Raw genomic sequence first — 25,972 nt, forward strand, 5'->3', positions numbered from 1 at the left:
CACAAGCCAATACCATTTTCTGTACCTTACACGGCAAGTCTTGGTTTACTTGAAATTCCTGGAAGCGTTCGTACTGGTCACCCTGCATGCCCATGGTATACGTCCCCAGTTAGCCGTTTCTCTGCTCTGCTCTATTCTTACTATAATGTCTTATTAAACGTCTTACAGCTCTCATGACTTCATTTCAACTGGTTTAAAGGGTTTCATTTCTAATAGAGCTGGAGTAGCCACAAAGCACATGACTACACATCTAGCAGGCAGTGCGCAGTATATGACACGTGTTTAGCCGGTCTGGAGAAAAGTGCACCACCCGCAGCGAATGGTTCTAAAAACCATGTGCATTGCATCTGGTTAAGTGCTTAGTGTTTGGTGTACAATACACCCCTGCTGAGGTACAGATGAAATGTTAGCAGGGAAAAATAAGGCACTTTTGCTGTACTTGGGAATGTTTAGTGTTCTTTATACTGTAGCAGCAGGAACACCCTTCATTTCTTCTAGGATCTCTGCAAAAACCCATAAAAAGGGGAAGTCCACTGGTTTTAATGTAAAAACTTTATTGATGAGTGGTTAGGCTGCCATTTGGGAAGATGCATCATTCATTTACCAATATATTGAACGCTGTATTATGCATGACTTAAATTGGCCACATACACGATGTTTGACTGCGGATCCTGCCCATTTCAACTTGATTCGCCGATGATCTCATTGTTCAGTGGACAGTTTGACTTTCCCTGGATGTCGGGATACAGTGGTTGGATATTTTGGAATCTAACCTGTCCTGTACTTTGTTTTCCTCCAAGATAAGTGGCAACACACACCTTTGAGACGATTATCTCCCTCCCACCATAAGATCTACATGAACGTGCAAGTTCACGGGGGAGTTGGGGAACGATAGCCGTCTGCCGAACAATCTTGTTCATGGCCAGCTAAGAGATCATGAAGCAAAAAGTTTAAACAGAACATGGCCCCATCCAGATTAGAGGACATGTTCGGTCAAAGCTAAACTAGCGGCTGCAATTGACTTTCCATTTCGTGAATGCAATTGTGCCGACTAGTTCCACTTTGATAGGACATGTCACAGATGACCCTAGGGGATCCTGCCCTGTTAAACTGGTTCCATTAAACTACAATCCAGAGACTGAAGGACACCCAGCCTTCACTTAAAAGCACGGCAGAAATGATAGAACTAGTGGCAGTGTTTAAATGAACCCCAACATGTAGTTCAAGCATTTCATTCTTATTAAGACAGATTTCATCCATAATCCTGATATTTTAGAGAACAGTGCTAGAACCAGCAGAGATAATGATAAAATAATAGTGTGCAATTGTGCAGTTTCAAAATATATCAGAAAATAGTTTTTTTGCTTAAGAATAAGATATGGCAGAGCCAGGAGGACACTTGGAAGCTGGATTAAGGCACAAAGCTATGAATTTAGAAATGCAGGATGTGCACGGTCACATGTTATTCCCTGCTTTATAGCAATATATTCTGTACAGATCAGGGTGCAACCACTTCTTTCTTCATCTAGTCAGATTTCAGGGCAGGAGGGTGCCAGCTTGTTTGGCAAGTTTCAGTTTTTGTTCTGCATAGGCCTGCTGTTGAGTTAGATCACGTTAAATGTGGAGGATGACAACCAGCATGAGAAGAGATGTCTTCTGGAAGATTTTGTTAAGAAATGTTTAAAGACCACTGACTTGTCTGACCTTTTCAACATCACATTGCACTTTTTTGTCATCAAAAAATATAAAATGTATTTTTTTCTCATTGACTTCTTAGTCTTTACACATAACCTGATGCCGTCCATTCCAGCAATGTTCAGCAGGCTTCCAGTCATACCAGAACCCAGGAGCCATATAGATATATATATATATATATTATCTTTATATTCCTAGAATTCATGAACCGCAAACTCCAGGCTTTTCAAAGTGCAAAAAAGTTCAGAGGGTGAGTGCCCTCCAGCACAGTTTAAGTCATACTTAATTCCAGCCTCAGCCACTGTAAACCCTGTCTAGTGTAGTGTACCAGTTCAGTCATAGTGCTGTTTAGGGCCAGGGGACAGACCATTGCACGGAGATCTGCAAAGAAATCTGAAGCATAGAGAAGACAGCGTGAGAACATGTGATGGTGAACTATGTGCATACAACTGTACAGCATACGCCATCTGATTAGATCTTTAGTCTATGGATGTGTGAGAAAGTAAATGTTTATACAGATTTATGTAAACTAGGAAAGTCACAAACTTAACGCCTCATGTACACGACCGTGTGCACCGGCCGAGTCCCGTCAGTGATCCGAGGAAAGATAAAATGTGACCTATCTTTCCTCGGATTGGAAACTCGGATCATTTTTCAAGGACCCGCTAAAGTGAATGGTCCGTGAAGACTATCGGATGCCACTCGAATGCCGTCAAAAACGGCCCGAGTGGCACAACGTGTGCATTAGGCGTAACTTACTATAGGTAGGATCTGCTACTTAGTCCAAGACAAGTTTATTATTTTAAACAGAGAAATAAAGCAGATCCGCCATAATGCAAATATAAGTTATTTTGTGTTATAACATACAAGGCTCCAAAGACTAGGTTTCCAACATCATTCCAAAATATGAAAATAAATGTTGTAAGAACTGGAGCTATGGGCAATAAACGTGTAATAATTTGTCTACTGCTCTATATGGAATCCCTTTGAAACCGGTTTTGGAATAGGTGCTGTCTAACAATCACTGTAAACCTAAAGAAAAAACATCTAGGGTGGCCAAAAGAAAGTCTAAACATTTTCAGGCCACAGACACTTAAAATCTAGATCATACCTTTATTTTTCTTTGCGAGCACATCAGCTTGTTCCCATATGTCATAGGCATAGAGAAAGTAAGAAGTGATATTGACGTAAGATGATGCGATGTGGTGTATCATCTGGGGGATGGTGACTGAAGCATTCTGCCCTCCACTGTTGCTGGCAATGGACCCTGGCTGAGATCCTCCAGAGCTGGCAGGTGAGGGTGTTGGGGACATAGGGGAAGGCGTACCAGTACTTCTACAAGAAAAAAAAGTTTATTCATTTTAGGTATGAACAACTTAATTGATCGATGTTATTAAAGACACCAAAACAAATAATTTAATGTAATAGTAGGCATTAGGCTATATTCACACCTGCGTTGGGGCTTTCCGTTGTTTTGCACCACGGACATCACTGGCGGCTGACGGAACTCAATGATTTTAATGGGTGCGGTGTCGTGCTTTTATCGGAAACAATAGTGCAGCAGATAAGGCCCCAGGGCAAGGGGGCCACCCCCTCTTAACAGTTTAGGTGCCGCGGTCACTATTGACTGCAGCATTTAAGTGGCTAATCGGCCAGGATTAGTGTTCCGGGCCGTTAGTGCAAGGTGTCCGCGGTAATACACAGCTGACACCCGCCGCGTATGGAGCAGGCTTAGACTGTGAGCCCGCTTCATACTTCAAACCCCGCAACAAGCCGTACAGTGACGTCCTGGTACGTCAAGGGGTTAAGAAATTCATCTAATGGTGAAATCCTCTCCTAAATAATCTAATAGGCACTATAATGCTGATAACTACAGTGTAATTATTTTTCAAAATCTTTTATTTATTTGCAAAGTTATATTAAATATGCTAATTTGGCTATACTTGCCAAATAGGAGGTGACTCTTTCTTTTCTCTCTGGGCGTGTAATGTTTTCTGTATGACTCTGTCCAATCAACATATAGCTTCTCCCCCTTCCCTGCCCAGCAACACAGTGTGATCATATAGTATACATTCCCAACTGCTTTCAAACTGGCGACATCTCCGGTTGTTTTACAGCTAGATCTGCTGTCCTGGTGTCATATCAAAGATTAGAATCTCATCTTTCATAAGCTGCCTCTGTTCTAGATGGTCCAGAGCCCGAGATATGGCTGTTTTAAGTGGTCCCCCTTCCCTCCTTCCTCAGTCTCTTACACTGTGTGAAGCAGCTTCATGCTGATAGGACAGCATCAGAGGCTGTGAGATAACTCCACCTCAGGAGAATCGCTGCCGTTGACGCCCACTTGTCTAGAATAGGCTCATTTACATATTTAGAAAAAAATAATAAACATTTTGGGACGCAATTCTCACTAGCATTATCAGTGTGACAGCGCCTATTAGATTAGCTAGGAGATAGGGCATTACTAAACTAGTGACAGATCCACTTTAAGACTATTGAAGGTTGTCAAAGGCGGACTCTTCATTCAGAAGCACCAGTTAAAAACTTTCAAAATTTAAAAGCCAGCAAAATGTGTAAGGTGTCATGTACACTGTGTTCACAGAGCCTACACAGAACTGTACAGAAAAATTCTCTGAATAAAAACCCAGGCATACAGAGTTACAGAAGGATGCAATAGGTATTAGGGTATGTTCACACGGCCTATTTACGGACGTAATTCGGGCGTTTTTGCCCCGAATTACGTCTGAAAATAGCGCCTCAATAGCGCTGACAAACATCTGCCCATTGAAAGCAATGGGCAGACGTTTGTCTGTTCACACGAGGCGTATATTTACGCGCCGCTGTCAAATGACGGCGCGTAAATAGACGCCCGCGTAGAAGAAGTGACCTGTCACTTCTTTGGCCGTAATTGGAGCCGCTATTCATTGACTCCAATGAATAGCAGCGCTAATTACGGCCGTAATTGACGCGGCGTTCAAGCGCCTGCACATGCCGGTACGGCTGAAATTACGGGGATGTTTTCAGGCTGAAACATCCCCGTAATTTCAGCCGTTACGGACCCCCGCCGTGTGAACATACCCTTACAGCTCTGAGGTTGTATGGAGCAATAATACGGTTGTGTGCATAAGTCCTAGGTTTCATTAGTCCACCATGAGAACACCTGTTGATCTAGATTAAAAACTGGTTTTAAAAAAGGTTTAACTTACCTAGCAACACATGGGGAAGGTGCCTGTGCAGCTCTGGATGAACTCTAGGGTAAAAAATACATAATGAAATTCATTAAGCGAAAAGTACAAAGCAGGTTACAATAAGCGTATGTTACATAGTTCGTACGGTTGAATAAGAAAACATGTCCATCATGTTCAACCAAGGGATGGGAAAAGGGAAGGGAAAACTTTCTACACATAGGAACTAATATTTTTTTGTTCTAGGAAATGATCTAACCCTTTTCTACTGTCCCTGCAGTGACCAGCTCCTGCGGTAGGCTATTCCATAAATTCACTGTTCTCACAGTAAAGAAGGCTTGTCGCCTCTGCAGGTTGAACCTTTCTTTTTCCAGACGGAGGGAGTGCCCCCTTGTTTTTTGAGGGGGTTTTACATTGAACAGGATTTCACCATATTTTTTGTATGTGCCATTCATATATCTATATAAGTTAATCATGTCCCCCCTTAGTCGTCTTTTTTCAAGGCTAAATAGGTTTAGTTCTTTTAATCTTTCCTCATAACTTAGATTCTCCATGCCCCTAATTAGCTTCGTTGCTCTTCTTTGTATATTTTCCAACTCCAGGGCATCCTTTCTATGAACTGGAGCCCAGAACTGGACTGCATATTCTAGATGAGGCCTCACTAATGCTTTGTAAAGTGGTAATATTACATCCCTGTCCCGCGAGTCCATGCCTCTTTTGATACACGACAATATTTTGCTGGCCTTTGAAGCAGCTGATTGACATTGCATGCTGTTATTTAGTTTATGATTTACAAGTACACCCAGATCCTTCTCAACAAGTGAATCCCCCAGTGTAGCTCCCCCTAGGACATATGATGCATGCAGGCTGTTGGTACCCAGATGCATAACTTTACATTTATCTACATTAAACTTCATTTGCCAAATGGATGCACAAAAACTTAGTTTGTTTAAATCCGCTTGCAATTCACAAACATCTTCCATAGACTGAACTATATTACATAGCTTGGTGTCATCTGCAGAAATAGAAATAGTGCTATTAATCCCATCCCCTATATCATTAATAAATAGGTTGAATAATAGTGGTCCCAGCACTGAACCCTAGGTGTCCACCACTTATAACCGGAACCATTCAGAGTAGGAATCATTGACCACAACTATCTGGATACGGTCCTTGAGCCAATTCTCAATCCAATTACAAACTATGTTCACACAGGGCGAATACGCTTCGTAAAAGTACGCAACGTATCAAGTCCTAGAACCCAGTAGGGATTTCTGGCAGACAACAGCACCAAATTGTGGTGCAGATTTTCGGGCGGATTCTCCGCTGCGGAAAAGAGTGCTAGTAAAAAAAAAAAAATACAATACATAGCCGCTGGCCATTTTCGGTATCAACGCGTCCCTCTGTAGCCCAGCCTGCGGTGAGGACACTGCAGCCCATGTGACAGCTGCAGCAATCACATGGGATAAAATGCCATCCCAGGAGGCCAGGCTGCACAGAGACCAGAGGGACGATCACTATAACATGCCCAGGGAGTAAGTATTGGCTTTTTTATACAAGAAAAATATTTTTTCCGGATTTTAATTTTTTGGGCAGAATCGCAGCTTTACCACCGCAAAAATTGCAACATTCCCTTTTTGTTGCAGAGGTTTTACCCCCATTTAATTTAATGGGGGAAAACCCGCAACAAAAGAGCAGCAATTTTGCAGCATAAGTTGGCATGCTGCGGATTAAAAAACTGAACCGCCGATCAATTTATGAAAGTTTACTCCGTACTCCGCGATTTTTTCCGCAGCATGAGGATGAGATTTTTTAAAATCTCATCTACTCTGCTGCTACTGTAATACGCTGTGAATTGTATGCAATGAAATTTATTGCGGAAAATCCGCACCTTATCTGCTCTGTGTGAACATACCCTAACAATTTCTCCCAATAGTAATCAGGTATTGATCCAAAACTCTACTGTTTTATACAACAATGACAAACGGCGTTAAATATTAAATAATCGTTCATATGAAAGGATAAGGCATTTTACCTTGAAGTGTTCCCCAAGAGTGCGGGAATACTTTAATGCAGTGTCTTTTTTGTAGCGAAACATTGCCATATAGAGAACGGACTGGCAACGCATACTAAATGTCACAAAGAAAGAAAAATGTAATATCGGTAGCATGTGGGAATATATATTTATATATACATACACACACACACACACACACATATATATTCTAACCATAGACTACATACTTACCATAAAACTGCAAATGATTTTTCATGTGCAGGTGCTAAACTGTCAGAGAAGTTCTTCAACTTCATAATAAACCTATGGGATAACAAAAGGTATAAAAACAAAGCTTTAGTGGCATGTTCTATTTCATGCACAAGTTTCTTGTCCCACTTTCAATATGGACATTTGTTCTAATAAAATGGTATTACAACCAATTCCACAAATAAAATAAAAAAATCAGGATTTGCTAAAAGAGAGACTGTCCAGTCTCCTGTGTGTACCACGCAAAAAAAAAAAAAATTATAATACTCGCTTCTCCTTGGCCCCCTGCATCTTCTGGCTCCAGATTGGAGCAGGTGGGCAGACGCTGGTAAAGTATGTCAGCAACTGTGGGCATCCACTCCATTTACAGTGCAGACATCCATTATTGGTGCCAGCAGTGTCTAAGATTACCGCTTCCCCAATTTTGCCACTCCGGGGCACAGCTAGTGCAATCCTATTGGAAAAATGTTGTCAGGACTGAATATAGCTATTCAGCCCTGACATATCTAAAGTGACTTTCACACAAGACAGTCATTTTTACATAGCAGTGCAGAAATGTAGCACAATACCCCGAGTACGTGACGAATGTATCTATATACTTCATTCGTTTATACTTGACTCATTCACTTACTTTATGAGATCCACGGTTTCGGCAAACATTGTGTAGGCAGACTTTGGCGCCTGTACATCTGCTTCCATTGCAATACCGCACTCAATGAAAAACATGGCAGCATCCAGGTAGTTCAAAGATTTTCCAATCTTGTCTGACTAAAATGACAATTGGTAAGAAAGTCAATAAATAAAACAAATCAGTCTAAACATCTAGTTGATAGAAATGGTAAAAGAAAACTGGGACAGATTGCAGATTATTCTGGATTATGACAGTAAAAAAATACATTTCCAGAAAGACATGATCATAACTATGTAGAGACGACAAAACGAACACATCGTACGATCGCTTTCAGAAAATCCTTCTCATCAGAGGAGACCTATAATGTGGCTGGCAGCTATGCACATTATTTGTGGGTTTCTTGTGTAATCCCACTGCTGTAATGAGATATAGCAATAAATGTATTTAACTGGAATTTATGAGCCTATTCGGAACTTTCCGGCCCATATGACAGACACGGCTGAAAAATTTATTAATAATACAGCAAGTGCCAAATATATCTTGACACAAAACCATGCGGCACTGCACGCAATGATAGGTCATCACAGCGTCCATTATATTCGTCATGGAACAAAAAATATTTTGACTAAAGGTTTATCTGCAGTTTAAATAGGATTCTATGGAGACAAACCTTAAGATTTTAAATTCCATAGGTGGGCTTCCTTTTGGGTCCTGCTGTGGTTCCCAATACAGAACAGTAGCATATATTATGCAAGTCTATGAAGCAGTTAATAGGACTTTGGCTATATACTTGTACAGCTGAGAGATCCTGTAGGGATTGGCTAATCTTTCTTACAGGAATGTAAACAGTAAAGCGGGCATGCTGCCAGGAAACATATGGCAAACAGTACCTATATTACACAAACTGCTTGTGTGGAGGACATTCTCTCTGTATTAGTCATGTAAGAAAGCAGCCTAGTCTATGCATAAATATATATGTATGTATTAAATAATGCTTTTGAAGGCTTTAGAAAGCGTGTGAATGTACAACAACGGTCGCCTGCAAAATTTGCTGTCTCACCCACTTTTTTGTATTTTGGAGCAATAAATGCTAAGAAAAGCTGACCAAAGGCGAGTGCTTCTTCCTACTATATGTGGACTAGGAAGGAATATATATGTAGGCATATTTTAGGTTTGTTACATAGGGTACATTGTTTGAGGAACTATCAATTGCATACAATCTTCAAAATGTAAAACACTTTAGTTGGAATTTATGTGTAAAATATAAAAAGGATATGACTGCAATGAGGAATTTCATTTACTCCTTAACTCCTTAACGCCGAAGGACGGATATATCCGTCCTCAGCAGCTGCTAGTTCGAGCAGGACGACGGATATATCCGTCCTGTGAGGGCGCGGGTACTGTCACTGTACCCACGCGATCAGTGCCAGGAGCACGGCTGTTATACACAGCCTGGCTCCTGCTGCAACTGCCGGAATCGAAGCGCGCGCCGATTCCGGCAGTTTAACCCATTAAATGCCGCTGTCAATAGTGACAGTGGCATTTAATGTGTTTGACAGAGGGGGGAGCTCCCTCTGTCACCCGATCGGCGCCCCCGTAAACAAATCGCGGGTCGCCGTCGGGTTTCCATGACAGCCGGGGGTCTAACAAAGACCCCCAGGTCTGCCTTCAGCATCTGCCTGTTAGGCGATGCCAGAGGCATGACCTAACAGGTTGCCTGTCAGTTTTACACTGACAGGCAATAATGCTTTGGTATACGAAGTATACCAAAGCATTATATATGCGATCGGCACATCGGATAGTGAAGTCCCCTGGTGGGACTAAAAAAAAAAAAAATGTAAAACAGTTAAATAAAGTTTGTGAAAAAAATAAATAAAATAATTACAGTCAAAGTCAAATAAAACTACTTTTTTGGGCCAAAAAGTGGTTTTATTTAGTAAAACGGTCAAAACAAATCACACATACACATATATGGTATCCCCGCGTTCGTAACAACTTGACCAATAAAATGAACATATTAATTAAACCGCCGGATGAACAGCGTCTAAAGAAAACGCAAAAAACAACGTCAAAATTCTCTCTTTTCTCCCATTCCCCCCATAAAAAATAAAATAAAAGTTAATCTATAAGTCCTATGTACCCCAAAATAGTACTAATAAAAACTACACATTGTCCCGCAAAAATCAAGCCCACGTACGGCCACATCGACGGAAAAATAAAAACGTTACGGCTCTTGGAACGCGGCGATGCAAAAACAAGTAATTTTTTTCTAAAAGGGTTTTTATTGTGCAAACGTAGAAAAAACATAAAACCTTTACATATTTGGTATCCCTGTAATCGTGCCGACCCATAGAATAAAGTTAACATGTTATTTACGCTGCATAGTAAACGGCGTAAATTTAGAACGTGAAAATTAATGCTGGAATAGCTGCTTATTTTCAATTCTCTCCTAAAATAAAGTTAATAAAAGTTAATCAATATGTTATAAGCATCTAAAAATGGTGCAATTACAAAATACAACTCGTCCCGCAAAAAACAAGACCTTATACGGCTATGTCGACGGAATAAAAAAAGAGTTACGACTCTTGGAATGCGACCGTGAAAAAACAAAAAATAATCCTTGGTCATCAACGTGCAAAATGGCCCGGTCATTAAGGGGTTAACCCTATTTTGCAAAAATACATTGATGAAAAAGTAAAAACAAACAAAACTGGCACTTCTAAAAAACAAAAACAAAAAAACAGGTCGGCCATGTTGGAAATGCTCAGTTGAGTATCGGTAGAAGTTGAATTTGTATGGGTCACTAGCGGCCAAGGGCAATCGTTCTGTATATGCCAATCCACATAAGAGAAGTGTAGGCAGGAGGAGTGGCGGTGGGGGTACAACCCTTAAGCCATACATCGCCCCGTAATAATCTTTTCTCATCCGACATGTATGGGCACATTTCACGACTATAATGGCCAATATCATCTGAAATGTGTATGAAGACGTCGGCTTAAAGGGGTTCTCTGAGATAAATATTTTTCCGGTCAGTGGAGATAGGGAGTTCTTTAGAATTGTCAGAATCTGTAAGAAATTAAAAGCAAGGTCTATTTGTTTCATGATGCCACAGCTGGTGACATGACTGCTAACGTCACGCTATCTTCGCTCTGCTGACGCGCCATTTATAGGCAGTTCTGTAGCACATTGTGGACTGTGGTTCATAGAGGTTACACATACAAAGTTTTATAAGGTTGGGTGCGGAAGGGATCAAACATTGACATAAAACATCTCTATAAAACGACAGCAGGTATTAACCCAACTACCCCTGATTTTAAGAAATCCTTTATGTATGTGAACAATATCTAGTTAAAATGAATCTGGCTCTTTAAGTGGGTGTTCAACATCTTCCAGTGTAACATAACAGAGGAGTAAGAGAAGGTCTCAATAATAACTTCACCTACCATGTTGAATAGGCAATCTTAACAGTGAAGGAGCGGTCTCTACTACACATTTAGCATTTCAGTCTAATTTAAAGGAGTTTTCCAGCAGGATAGGCCATCAATAGCTGATGGGTGAGGGTACGACTCCCAGGACCCCCACCTATCAGCTGTTCTGAAGGGGGTGCAGCACTCATACGAGCTCTGCTTCCCCTTCATTTAGTATTGCGCACTGTGAATCGTTGACATGCATTTAGTGGCGATTCACAGGTATTGCAGCCTTTTCTGACATTCACTTTAATGGGAGAAAATGCTGCAATACCTGCGAATCCCTCCAATGTTATTATGGTGCCATTATTCTTGGCCACCATAAGAAGCATCACATACAGAACCATGGCATCTGATGAAGCCCTTTTAAAACTATTCTAAGCAGACATGAAACTAATTTACCATGGCATCAGCTTTATGCTTCAGTTTCTTGGCCTCCTTCATATAATGTTCTGGTGAATGTAACCTGAAGGAAAGTCCGGGAAGAGAAGACCTTTTTAGAAACACACAATTCACAATACAGCTTTAAGGAAACCGCAAAACTCTCAGGGGTGTTTCACCAAGTAAGAATACAACACACGTACTTTTCTTCAAACTTCAGCTGAGGTCTTGTCGGCTTGGCATTACCATTTGGCAAAGAAGGCACTGGGAAAGGATTTGTGTTATTTTCTGTAGAACCCTGGAAATGTTTATAAAAAGTTTAGTCCATAACTTATACACCTTATTGTGCTAGTAATTTTAATATAACAATTTGTTAATTAGATAGCATATAGTGGACTAGAAAAATATATACAAAATGCTGTGAAAGAATTGAGGAACGAAAAAAAACAAAAAACAAACACCTGATTTACCACCTAAACCTTGTATGACACCACTCTGTTCTTTAGTCAACTTACCATATAAGGTCATATGCACACGACCGTGTGTGCCGTCTGAGTCCCGTCAGTGATTCGAGGAAAGACCGGATATGTTCTATCTTTCCTTGGATCGTAGACTCAGACCATTTTTCACGGACCCTATTCACCCGCTAAAGTGAATGGGTCCGTGAAGACTATCTGGTGCCACTCGGATGCAGTCAAAAGCAGCCCGAGTGGCACAACAGTCGTGTGCATGAGTAGTCAGACTTCTCAAGACCCATTATTCTCATCTTTGGATCTTCACAAGTTAAAGGGTACCTCCGATGAATGCCACATCTCTACCAAAAGTTTAAAAGCGACAGCGGGAGTGCAGGCAGTCCAGTTGCTTAGGCAACCGTACAAGACGAAGGCCTCCATCATTGTAGTTTCCTAGGCGACCAGACTGCCTGCACTCCGGATGTTACCTTTATACTTCTGGCGTGAGACATGGCGGTCAATAAATGGAGGTACCGTTTAAGAATTCTCTTTCCAATCAAACCTTTCCTGAGAACAATGACAGTGTAACATGCACATGAATATGTGATGATCAACCTTCACTATTAAGGCCCCGTACATAAAGTGCCAACTGCAGATGTTACACGTATCACCTGACTTCTGTGATGGCCATTCCTGCTTATATTCAGATTTATAAATTACAAACAAAATAAGAAATGTTTAATTAAGGCTTATTGCAAAGCTGCTTCATTTTTTTATTTTACGCGCATTGGGACAATAGAAAAATAAATAAATTGGGTTGCGAAGGTTGCCATAACCTTTAATGCAGAATCACCTCATAGTTAGCCACTAAACCACCGCACTGCTAATTTCAAGCAAGAATAATTAAAGGGGTTGTCTGGTTTCAGACATTTTTTTTAATCTAAAATTAAAAGATATAAAATTAAAAGATATACAATTTTCAATATACTTTCTGTATAAATTCCTCATGGTTTTCAAGATCTCTGCTTGTTATTTCAATTATACAAAAAGGAACAATTTTCTGAAGCCGGACAACCCCTTTAGCGCATTATTATGTCCTTGTTTCGTTGTACATTGCAGCTGATAGAATAATCAGATAGGCTGTTCCTTGTTATGTGCTTTATTTTCATCATTTCTCAGGTAGATGAAGCTGCTGAAGTATATAAATATACTATTAAATCTCTATTCTAGCATTTTAGAAAAAGTAGTTCAATACGGTCTTAAAAAGGGACATATCCACAAAAAAAAAAAACTCCAAACCTATCTTTTTAATATTTTTTTATAAGGTATTTATGAAATACTCTACGCATACCTTATTATCATTGCTCTTTATTTTACTTTCTTTGGCACCAACCACCAGGAGCAGCTGTCAGTGTCATACCACTGGAACCAACACTTACTAGATCATAACACAACTTTAAAAGTCCTGATCTGTTACAGCATTGGGTTAGTTAATGCTTATGTAAATATAGAAAAGTTATTGGGGGGGGAGAGGCAGCAGATTTACGGATTGTATAAATTTATTATACACATCACTTTTTTTTCATCAACCAATTGGTATCGTTTTGGTCAGGCGGAAGTAACAAATTATAACATTGAAACATGAATATATATATATATATATATATATATATATATATATATATATATATATATATATATATATATATATATATAAAAATGTTTGTAATTTTTTTTTTTGAGGGGAGAGATGTGTGCAAGTTAGAAAAATTGTTAAAAGTTCAGTACTATTATTCTCGCTCTAAAGCAGCATCCACCTCTCCCTGATGTTAAAGACGGATTATATTATAACCTCTGAATTCGTTTTTTCTCAGATCTACATCAGACAAGGATTAATCATGGTTTTGCTCAGCAGTGCAGATCACGCAGTAGTCAGCCAAGCTTAACCGATCAATCCAACCAATTTTGAACATTTACAGAGACACCAGAGCAACACCATGTCCTGCATATATACATTTACGCTTGCCAACATCAGCAAAATGTACCAGTTGGCATTTGCTGCTGCAAATTCCCACATTGGCAGATGACTGTTATTACAGCCATTAAGTATACCTTGTTGCTCTTTGAAATTGCTGTATTCTTTTCCTCCATCTTCCTTAGTTTGGGAGTAGACTGTTCTTTACTACTTTTACTGCTGCTTGTGGTGGACTGCTGGCTACAAGTGCTGCTCTCACTGGGTTGCCTTTTCTGTGCCACTTTCTCAGGTTTCTTATGTGTGGGAGATGAGGCTTTTGGCTGCCGTTGTACCTTGTGGATTTCCTCAGAAGGAGTTTTAGGCACCCTGCGGAAATAATGCATTTCAGACAAACTTGTATTTTTCTTCATCTTGCTAACCAAAAGAAGATGAAAAGGTTATTGTAGATTTTAGGGTTGCCATTTCTTTATTAAATTTTATGAAGAGCTATTCAGTATCTGTTCACACTATATACTGTGCAGAGATACCGCAAATCCAGAGTTCCTGCTCTATTTAATGTCACCCATACAGACCTCAAGGCGTTCTTATTGTGCAACTCTTACACAGTAAATAGACGTATTAATAAAAGAATAGAGGTACAAGTATTTTCTTTATACATTTCCCTAATTTATAATCCCCACCTGGATTTGGCTTTTAAAAAAAAAAAAAACCTGCATCAAAAACTGCATGTATAATTCCAGATTTCTTTATTTTGTAAGTAAAGACACAGCGGTCAGAGGTTTGTAGTGAGCATGAAATAAGTCCTCAACATCGGTTTTTTGTATTTTGCCATTTTTTTTTAGGAGTTTTGTTTTTTTTCTCCAAAACGCAGCTTGCTCTAGATGTGGCATTTTCCAGGGGGTTTTCCATAGACCTTCATATTAACAAAAAATGGCGCCAAACACACCAACTGCTGTTGTGACCTGCGTTTAGCTTTAAAAATTAAAAAAACATTCGTGTGTAAGGGGGTAGTACCAAACTCACTTTTTCACTGATGATTCTTTTTGGGCAGTGGAAGGCTTGGCATCATTTAACAGTTTTAATTTTTTGTTTGTTCCATTTTTCCCACTCTCTTCCACCTGCTAATAACAAAAAAAAAAAAGGAATGAAACAATATATACTAAAATTTTAAAAAATACAAATGCCTCCATTATAAAAAAAAAGTTTTAAAAAAAGTAGTAAAAAGATAAATAAACGCAATCAAATCAATGCCTATTACTGCGAGACCAGACATGGTGGATTTTCTCTGCGGATTCCGCACCGCCGCAGCAATTTACAGTACAATACAAGTAGATGGGGATTTCACATCCGCATGTTATGCACGCAGGCAAAATCATCTGAGGAAATTATCCGCTAAGTTTGACCTCACCCAAAGGCCATGTTCACACATTGCGAATTTTCAGGAGTGCCTAAGTCCTGACAAAAACCATTAGCATTCTGCAGTCAATGCATGTGAATGGGGTGTTATGTCCCATTCACATGCACCGAAACAAAATCTGCGTTAAAGTAAAAATCCATGGCACGTTCATTATTGGCCAATGAAAAGCCAATAATGAAAAGCCATTGAATTACATAAAAAACCGCAGTAGATTTGCAAAGTGCAAATACTAACCATGTAAACATACCCTTATTGGCTAGTCTAACTTTGGCAACACACACCTTGAACATTTTATATTGAAATACAGATACAGTGTCAATTGAGAAATCACTAGGAACAAGATTATATGGCAATTCCTTCTACCCTGTATCATGTAGGGAAGAAGGAAAGGTCATATCCATGATTTATGGGAATTGTGTCCAAGCCTTACTAAATAGGAAAAAACTTATGCAGTGAGAGGTTAAAATTCATAATGAGTAACCAATGTTGAGGGGGAAGTAGTAGACAATTGGACAACTACTTTTGTAAGGTAAAAATAAAAAGGCTAAAATAACCTTATCCATAATCTAATACATAAGGCACAAATGAGTTCACCTCATATGCATTAGTCTGTCCCCAGCTTCCCTGCATCTACAACATACATTATAATGCCTGTAATGCCATGATGACAGGTAGGGCTTAGTAGGAATGAGAACTTTTTAAGGGCATGTGTTCTAATAAGCTTCTCAAGAACAGTATATTGGTATTGGAATAAAATAAACTGGTTCTGAAAAGTAGCCTGAAACATTTAATGTTCTCTATTCTTTACAACTATTGTTGTTCAAGAGTTAATGAAATTAATCTGGCTGCAGGAAATGTCCTGAAAATTTTAAAAAACAAAAAACATTACTCATCTGTTAGGCTGGGTTCACTCGACCACATTAACGTCCGTAATGGACGGACGTATTTTGGCCGGAAGTCCCGGACCGAACTCAGTGCAGGGAGCCGGGCTCCTAGCATCATAGTTATGTACGATGCTAGGAGTCCCTGCCTCTCTGCAGGACAACTGTCCCGTACTGTAATCATGTTTTCAGTACGGGACAGTAGTTCCACGGAGAGGCAGGGACTGGAACTTCCGGCCGAAATACGTCCGTCCATTACGGACGTTAATGTGGTCGTGTGAACTCAGCCTTAAAGGACACTACTGCTCCAGCACCGAAGCTCTGGTCTCAGCGGTGATGCTAGCGCGTGCAGAACTTGACCACTGAGGACAGTACTTGGCTGCAGCGGTCACTTGGGTGGATGAAGCGTCATCGCTCCAGGAAAATAAAAAGACTGTCGTTTGAGCGACAGCGGATTTAGCAGGTGATCAATGTTTACATAGTAACCATTTGTAAAACTGAAAAAATACACGTCATTCCAGTTCATCCTATTATCCTACAATATTCATCCAGAGGAAGGCAAAAACCCCAATGAGGCAAAAGCCAATTATTCTAATCTTAGGGTAAAGAAAATTCTCTCCCAACTCCAAAATGGCATTCAGAATAAATCCTTGGATCAATGACCCATCTCCAGTAATCTAGTGTCCATAACTTGTAATATTATTACACTCAAATACATCCAGCACCCTTGAACTCTTTCAGTGAATTCTCCATGACAACTTTCTCTAGCACAGAGTTTCAAAGTCTGACAGCTCTTACAGTAAAGAATCCCCTTCTAGGTTTGTGCAGAAACCTTCTTTCCTCTAGATATAGAGAATGCCTCCATGTTATAGTTACAGTCCAGGTGATAAATACATAATGAGAGATCTCTGTATTGACCTTTAATATATTTATACATAGTTATTAGGTTAACCCTCAGGGTTATTTAGTTTAGAAAAAAAGATGCCTAATTTTGAATCTTTTTGGGTAATGTAATCCACCAATTTATTTTATTACTTTAGTTGTCCACTTTTGAACCCACTACTCTACTATGCCTTTCTTGTGCACTGGTGCCCAAAACTCTACACAATATTCCATGTGCAGTCTGACTAGTGATTTATAAAGTGGTAGAACTATGTTCTTGTCATGTGCATCTATTCTCCTTTTAATATACCCTATCATTTTATTTGCCTTGGCAGCAGCTGCCTGACACTAGTTGCTACAGTGAAGTTTACGGTCAATAAAAACAGCTAATTCTATTACTAATCCCAGCTCAATTTTATTTGTTAGGCTTCTAGCATTGATCAGCATACAATTTAGAGGGTTTTAGTAATTGTTTATTTTACACTTATTTACTATTCTAACCTCTCCCTCCTATCCATTTTACTATCTACACTCTTGTCCTCTACATGCCAGGGTTACCAATACATTTAGTATGTAATGTATTTCTTTCCTATGCGCATAACCTTACATTTATCAGCATTAAACCCCATTTGCCACTTCCCTACCCCAGCCTCCAACTTCTCCAGATCCATTAGTAAAATAATACTGTCCGCCTTTGCGTTAAAGGACCCCTTTACATTTTTATGTATCCACATTGGTTTTCTCCTGTTCCTAACCCTTTTATTTCCATAAGGCATGTATCTCACAATGAAAAATTAAGATTCTTTTATTTTTGACGACATCATCCCAGTCAATGAGGTGAAGGGTTTTCTCTTCAGTGTGCTGACCATTTTAAAACTGATAGCACACTGACCCAATGCGGCTATTTATACATCAGTTTTTGTTGTTTTTTTTAACAGATTCCTGTGGCCCATCCGAGAAACTCAGTGCATGTCCTACTTTGGTCAGTTTTTCTGGATCAGACTAAGCAATTCAAGTCTATAGGAGTGATTAAAAAAAAGAGATTGCATAAAAAAAGCCAGCCATGTGCAATCTATTTTTAACAGATCCGTTGACAAGCAACAGAAAGTAAAAGCAAAAAGTCTCTCCACACCAGAGTGGTACAGAGGTCTGTGGAGGAACTGCTGGAGCACATTGGCACTACCCGGCTCTTACGTTGCTAGCAAGATCTATGAGAGATGAGCCAGGCCAGCGGAACGCTTTCCAAATATATGGAAACCATGATAAGACAACAAAAAAAATAGCCAAAAACTGATCCAACAAAGCAGTTGAAACAGACAAAGCTCTCTATATGCAGTAAAGCAAGAGAAAATGTCATCTGTGCGATAAGGTGACCTTCTTGGGTGTTTCCAGAGGGTTAGGACTAAAAATGTTACACTTTTTTTAACATACGAAAAAAACGGATATCATCCGGATGAGAAAGAACACAGGCACGCAAATCTGATGCAAGACGGACATGAAAAATGGCCCGTTGCATCAGTTCTTTCCAGATGCAAAATAGTGTGAAACAAACCTAACCCTGTAAACTAAGCCTTAATTCACAGCTATCATCCAGCTATGTATCAGTTATTCCCACTAGGTCATACTTTTCTTCTAATATTACTAACCCCAGCTCATCATTTTTATTTGTTAGGCTTCTAGCATTGGTCAGCATACAACTTAGCGGTTGTTGGTAATGGTTTATATTATACTTATCCACTATTCTAACCCCTCTCTCCTATCCAGTTTGCGATCTACACTATCTTGCCCTCTACCTGCGTAGTTGCCCTCCGCCCATCTCTAGTGTAAACACTCAAACCTCCTAGCCATTTTCTTCCAAAGCACTGCGGTTTGTACATTTGTATAATATTTCCTGGAGGCTGCTTAATTTTTTCAACTCTGACATAGCCTTTAACCCTTACCCGCCGCAGCAATTTTAAGTTTTTTCCTCTCCATCTTGCAAGAGCGAGAACTTTTACATTTTTCAGTCTACATAGCCGTATAAGGGAGTTATAGTTTTCAATGCCACTATTTAATGGACCATAAAATTTACTGGGAAACGTAAAAAGTATTTTGTGGTGTACAATAGAAAAGAAAGCAATTCCTCAATTTGAGTTTTGTTTTTACGGCGGTAAAACTTACACTTTGCGAGTAAATACGATTACCAAATTTATAGTTTTAGGTTTTAGTACTTTTACAAGATAAAAACGGTTAGAAAAAAAACCCAAAAACTTGTCGCCATATTCGGAGACAATTTTTTTATATTTTTCTGCCGATGGAGCTAATTTTTGTTGGCGGAATTGTAGTTTTATTATTACTATTATGGGGTACATGCAAGTTTTTGATCACTTTATATAGTTATTTTTTTTGGGAGATCAAAAAACAGCAATTCTATCAGTCAATGGGAGATTGAAGGTCACTAAAAGGGATTTTAGGGAAATAGGAGAAGATAAAGTCCAGGGCTTTCAAGGTACAGTGTTCAGAAATACTACCAGTGCCACCAGCGTCACTACAAAGACAGCAGGAGCTTAGGAGGTTACAAAAAATAGATGTAAAGACGGTGGCTGCGGGGAGAGACATTCTTGCAGAATGGCCTTACGGTCCGAACTTGATGATAAAAAGCAAGTTTTTTACGTTTAGAACACGTAAGTGCTGCTATCTAGATAAATAGCACAGGTGGTCGTCAATGGTACATAATTGACTAAGTGTGGGGGCAAAGGATTCCAAAAGGTATGTATGTGAGAACATTCCCCAAAACAATGGTAGAGGACCACATCCAAGTCCAAACATTTAGGACCATGAGGGGAAAGAAATCTACCCATCAGGTAATTTCGAAAGTAGGCCCTATGGGTAATTTTGAGTGCCATGTCCCAATAGTAGGCTGATGGAAGAAACTGATGCCTAATATCGCTGTTCTACAATGTCTTTAATCGACAGGTTTGGGAGGTGTTACAACTAGGTTAACACTCCTGTGGGAGTAGTAGAATCAACGGTAAATCTGAGGAAATTATTATACAGCAATATTTTCTAGGGAGTATTTTTCATTTCTATTAGTAGGTTGACCACCAAGTCCTGGGTATGTGCGGACGTTAAGGGCATGAACTTAGGGAAGTAAATAAGTGGCTTACAATGGAATAGGAAGGAAGGGTATGGGTTCATGGAGAAAAGGGCGGACTTCGCTGTTGGTTACAAGCTCTATGATAGGAACGGGGTGAACTTAAATGGGGAGGGTGCTACGGGACTAGCGAAAACAATGGTTAGACGGCTGGAGGAGCTTTTAAAAACTAGGATCTGGGGGAAGGAGGGTGGCAATACAAAACAAGTAGAAAGATTAGGAATAAATGTGGCCCTAGAAAAAATAAAGATGTTGGTCATTTTAAATGTATGCCGGGAAATGCAAGAAGTCTTGCAAATATAATCAATGAACTGGAGGTTATACTGACAGACATGGGTTATTATGTAGTGGGGATAACAGAAGCCTGGCTGGATGAGCACCATGACTGGGTAACTAATTTGGAGGGCTACACTGTTTAGGAATGAGAGAAAAGATAAAGGCAGAGGGGTTTGTCTGTTTGTAAAATCCAGCCTAAGACCAGTGCTTAATGAAGACGTTGGGGAAGGCTGTGACAGTGTGGAATAAATATTATAGGTAAATATCCATTGATCAGGCAATAACGGTAAAATGCTAATTGGAGTTTGTTATAAACCACCAAGCATAGCTGAACAGACTGAGGATGAAATGCTGCAACAAATAATGGGGTCCTTATGGGGATTTCAATTATCCCGACATTAATTTTTACATAGAGTCCTCTGGATGGGCTAAAAGCGGTACGTGTTTATATACTATTCTAGACCATTATTTTGCTCAGTTGATTCATAAACCATCCACAGGGGATAATGCGCTAGATCAGATCTTATCTAATAGACCAGATACAATATCAGATGTGGGGGTCAAGGAGCACTTGGGCAATGGTGACCATAATATGGTAAGTTTTAATAGGATATTCAATAAAACAGTGCAAAAGGGAACTGAAATTTTCAAAAAGCAAAATTCAAAATCGAGCTTTCTGCTCCTCTGGAGTAAGATGCGACAGATTTATTAAGAGACGCACACCTCCTAATAAAGCGGTCAGATCTTTCCGCTGGCCACAAACCACAGTTGAAGCTCAACTACCGTGGCTGTGCGCCATCCAGTCCCCCCCCCTCCCCATAGGACATAAAATAAAAAAACATGTATACTCAACTCACCTCTTTTCCACCCATAAGACTACCCCCCCCCCCTTTATTTTCTGATGAGAAAGGAAGGGGTGATAGGAAGGGGTAGTCTCATTGGGGAGCAAGGTACGGATGCCTGGCACAGGCCTCTTCTTTGCTTCGCCATACAAAGTGAAATCTACGCCAGCTACAAGCTGGCGTAGATTTTTTTTAATATAATTTACGCTAGTTTGCTGGCTTAAATTATAACAAATTTGTCGGGCCAGTCACGCCCTTTTTGAAAGTCACGCCTCCTTTTAAACAAGTGGCAAGGGCAGCGTAAAAGGCCTAAAAATTGCAATTTTCAATTGAAATTGCGACTTTTCTGCCAAAGTGTGAGTGTCAACAATGTATAAATAGTGAGGGCCACCAATTTGAGCATAAGAGATTGCACTTTATTGTTGTTATTCTATAAAAGACTATTTAAACTGTATACCTATTATATTTACCTATTTAAATTGTACACCTACCTATCCACCCCCTATATGTATGTGTGTGTGATATAGATATACACTAAGAAAAAATATGTGATAATGGCCCTTTAAAAGTTTACCACAAAGGATAAAGAAAAGGCAGAAAAACGAAACACGTACTTTTAATGTATTCACTGGTGAGCTGCCAGTGCCAGATATTAAGGGGACAGTAAGGCCCCTTGCACACGACCGTAATGGTCTTCCGTAATTACGGAATCCGTACTTACGGATGAAATTGCGGGCCCATTCATTTCTATTGGCCACGTACACCTTTCCGTATATTAACAGATGTGTGTCCGGGTCGTAGAAATGATCGGCAAATTATAAATCCTGTCCTATTCTTGTCCGCAATTGCGGCACGGAGCCGTCGGATCAGTATTTGCAGAGAAGAGAAAACACTTACGGTCGTATGCATGAGGCCTCCCTGAGGTTCTCCATTGTTTTTTTGACATTACTTCAGGGGGAAAAAATAGGAAAAAAGCATTTTTTCTAATTTTTATTTTGATGTACTCTACTAAAAAAGTAATCTCCCCCCCCCCCCCTTTTTTTTTGCAGTAAAATACAGAGCACTGCTTCATAGTGGCAAAGCTAGGTGGTCACAACAATTGAGTAGTTAGAAACAGAATTGTGAATGCAGCTCTGGACTACAATACAGACTATAACTATAATTGGAAACAATATACAGAGACTCTTCTTTCTTTTTGATACAGAGAAAGTTAAATTTCCTATTTACCTGAACTATATGCAATTCTCATTACCTGGTTTGTACATATTAATACTTCACTTTTCAGTATTCAGTGTGTTCTGTCATATGTACTCTGTTGGAAGAGTAGTAGTGTGTCCCTCTTCATTCTCGAGGGAGTATTATAAAAAGCCCCAAACCACAAGGTAGAAGATAAAAAAGGAAACCACAAAAAGAAAGAGAAGCATAATTTACCAAATGGTGCATAAACTTGCAGTGAAGATTGCACAACATTTTTGGGAAATTCCTGCTTATCTGAAGTTACTAGAACCACCCTAAGCCCCAAGCCTTCATGTCCCTTCATTTCCCATGGTGAAATGTGGTGAAAAGAAAAACAATTATGCCAATTCGCCCAAACAATGACAAGTAGAAATGGACACAAGAATCCATGGCCAGAATGATATTGTCCAGTCTGATAATAGAAACGGTCATTGAACTCCATTTTATATTCACAAAACATAATGCATTTCAGATAGACTGAACTAAAAAACAGAGTCATTCCCTTATAGTCATTAATCGACAGCGATAGGGTAGATATGCACTGTGTATACGTGATATCATTACCTTTCTCTTTGTGTGCTCTTTGCTGTGATTGTGTGTCTTCTCAGACTTCTCCTTGTGATGAGCATTGTGACTGTTAGCCTTCTTACTCTTTGACTCACTTATTTTACTAGAAGCTCCTGGGATCCTAGAAAGCATTGACAATTCTATTTTGACAAGAAGAGCTATGGGTTTATGACTACTCTTCACTGGTGGCAGCAATCTGTTCTCCCCTATGGGTAATAACACTTTATCCCTGTGACAGTCCTCCCGCACAACAACAGCAGGATGAGAGATGTTAGTCCTGTGCTTGGTTTTGCTTTCAATGTGCACGTTTGGACTAGGGGGAGATTGTGGGTGGGAAGGGGCACTCTGATGTTTGTCTGTTTGAGTACTTGGACACTTTTTGGTGCTACTACTATGGTGAGCACTCCTGTGCTTCTTTTTTTCATTTAATTGTCCAATGCTTGCATTTGGTTCCTTGTATTGACTTGATTTGGTTTTAACTTTCGTTTTCACAGTTGGCTTTTCTTTGGAGGGCTGGTCTCTTGGCCTGTATGGAGCAGGTTCACTTTCCACTGTAAGACCACCCTTTGGCTCTTCTTGAAAGGAGGCCTTCACAGGCCTCCTGGGATGTTTTATGCCAACAGTCTGTCTAGGAGTAACCGTTTCATTGGCTACGGGGGAACCTGGAAAGGCGGGTTTGTTCTGGATGTCTTCCGGAGAAGTCCAAAGAGAAGTTTTGTGTTGTGGCTCAGTCTTTGGAGATTCATGTTGAGGAGGTGAATGACAGTCATGTTCCTTACTTTCCCAATGGCTTTCTTGTTCATGGTCTGCAACATTATTATGGTTCTCAGCTAGAGGTGCAGGTTTGACCAGAAAGTTCCCCAACTGCCAAATGCCAGTAGATGAAGTGTCATGCTGCAACAGAATGAGAACAAAATTAGTATCACATTTAAAATAAAGCAAAATTCTAACTTTTGAAGAACGTATGGAGTTTATTTTCCGCACCAGCCCCTAAACGTCATTTTAGGTTATAGATGCCAGGGAACATGTTTTTGAAATTTGTCCCATACATTAAGATTTGGGGAAGATTTTAAACCAGATGGCTTCTTTATTTATCCTGCTTATGTCTTTCTCCATCCCCTTTAAGAAGAGCATAGTTTTATACAATTTGTGCTTTAGCGCGAGACGTCACATAAATTTTTGTGTTAAAGAGAATTTGAATCCAAAATATAAAAAATTGTTATAAATGAAAGTCAGAAGAGAAGTAGACAAAGATTTGTAATTAGGTTTTTTTAATTATGGAAATAATCGCATTGGTTTGTTTTTTTTGCGACCATTCCTGCAAAATGGAGCCATATTGGTTGTCCTCTTTGAATAAGCTTCTCAGAAATGGATGATCAACTTTAAATTAGATAGTGAGCTCAAATAAAGTGACACTTTACCAAAACCGCTAATTCAAATGTGACAAATAATTTTGCTGTACTTCCCGTTTACTTTATGAAAAGTCACCACGACAACAAAACAGAAAAATGACAAAATCTTTAAGTAAGTGAAACAAATACCAAATTTAGTAATCAGATTAACTAACTAAACATTGTGCATTACCACAGGACTAGGAGATCTCCGTGGTGGTGGCACCTCACTGTCACTTGAGCCACTGTCGCTTTCGGAGTCTGAAGTGGTGTCGCTCTCACTTCCTTCTGTTTCCCTGCTGCTGGAATGTGCGGAGGCCACACTGTCCACATGAGATTGCACAACACTAAAAAAAATAATCTGATTATAGGGTGACATGTACATACGTCTTATGTACTGGTAGATCATATAAAAGGGTGTGTACTGGTAAAGCCGTTTAAAAAAAATCAATTAGAATCAATTGATATCGTCTGCTTACATACCAGATAAAGCTTTGCTAACAACAGCCATTTATCCTGTATATTTAAAAGGTCAATAATATCAAAAGTGAAAAAAACAGGAGAACAAGACAAATGGGAGTATCCAGACACATTCTCTCAGGAATCGTGAACCAATTTATTATACCCCAACTAATAATGCAATTTGCATTAATCCTTTTTACTCATCCAGTCAAAATCCTGCGTATTCTCATTCATTTTAGAACAAAAGCAAGTTCCTTAGAATACAATACGCAAATGAATGTAAGAATCCGTAAAGATGGCAGAAAAATCCCTACTGTCCCATTCCGACTAGTAACCAATCTGAGAACATCTGCTATAACTAAACATTCCATATTAGCTGAACAGTTACCCCCTGCAATATCTCCATCTCAGACACATGAGTCACTGTCTGGTACAGCATGTTAAAACGTATCGAATTACCATCCTGCCAACGAGCCGAAAAGCAACATGACGAGGTCCATGACGGAATTCCCACACGGACACACAGAAGGTTACCAACACATGTGGAAGACTGCTCCAATAACATGTGTTGTCAAGCCCAAATACTTTAGAGTTGTAATAGTTTAAATCGTTATTATCCAACATAATAGAATAAGGAACCTGAGCAATTCACAAAACAGTAACAGCCATTATGTTATTGTGATCATTGGCCTCATATAATATTATGTATCGGCATATTTGTACTATTGAACCTGCATGAAAAACCTTCTAGGCTATCGTTTTTGAAAGGGGCTTTTGTAATATCATGGAGAAATGTATCTTAAAACAGAGAAGATAATAAAATATAGTCAAAGTAA

General features: G+C 39.5%; 1 protein-coding gene across 3 annotated transcripts in view; it reads right to left on the minus strand.

The window, feature by feature from the left end:
- Positions 1-537: 537 nt before the first annotated feature.
- AFF1 (ALF transcription elongation factor 1) overlaps positions 538-25,972 on the minus strand; it is a 151,518-nt gene continuing 126,083 nt past the window's right edge. For 2 of the 3 annotated variants that reach the window (XM_075860861.1, XM_075860844.1), the window contains exons 10-21: positions 24,868-25,021; positions 23,281-24,177; positions 15,073-15,170; positions 14,187-14,415; positions 11,826-11,920; positions 11,644-11,707; positions 7,775-7,911; positions 7,126-7,197; positions 6,913-7,006; positions 4,899-4,942; positions 2,807-3,030; positions 538-2,088 (exon numbers count right to left, since the gene is read on the minus strand). In XM_075860861.1, the coding sequence (XP_075716976.1) occupies positions 1,967-2,088; positions 2,807-3,030; positions 4,899-4,942; positions 6,913-7,006; positions 7,126-7,197; positions 7,775-7,911; positions 11,644-11,707; positions 11,826-11,920; positions 14,187-14,415; positions 15,073-15,170; positions 23,281-24,177; positions 24,868-25,021 (2,230 nt within the window). In that variant the 3' untranslated portion in view covers positions 538-1,966. The remainder of the gene's footprint in view (positions 2,089-2,806; positions 3,031-4,898; positions 4,943-6,912; positions 7,007-7,125; positions 7,198-7,774; positions 7,912-11,643; positions 11,708-11,825; positions 11,921-14,186; positions 14,416-15,072; positions 15,171-23,280; positions 24,178-24,867; positions 25,022-25,972) is intronic. The other variant, XM_075860853.1, reaches the window with a different exon arrangement.

The sequence above is a fragment of the Rhinoderma darwinii genome, chromosome 1 (assembly GCF_050947455.1).
Source record: "Rhinoderma darwinii isolate aRhiDar2 chromosome 1, aRhiDar2.hap1, whole genome shotgun sequence".
Lineage (NCBI taxonomy): Eukaryota > Metazoa > Chordata > Amphibia > Anura > Rhinodermatidae > Rhinoderma > Rhinoderma darwinii.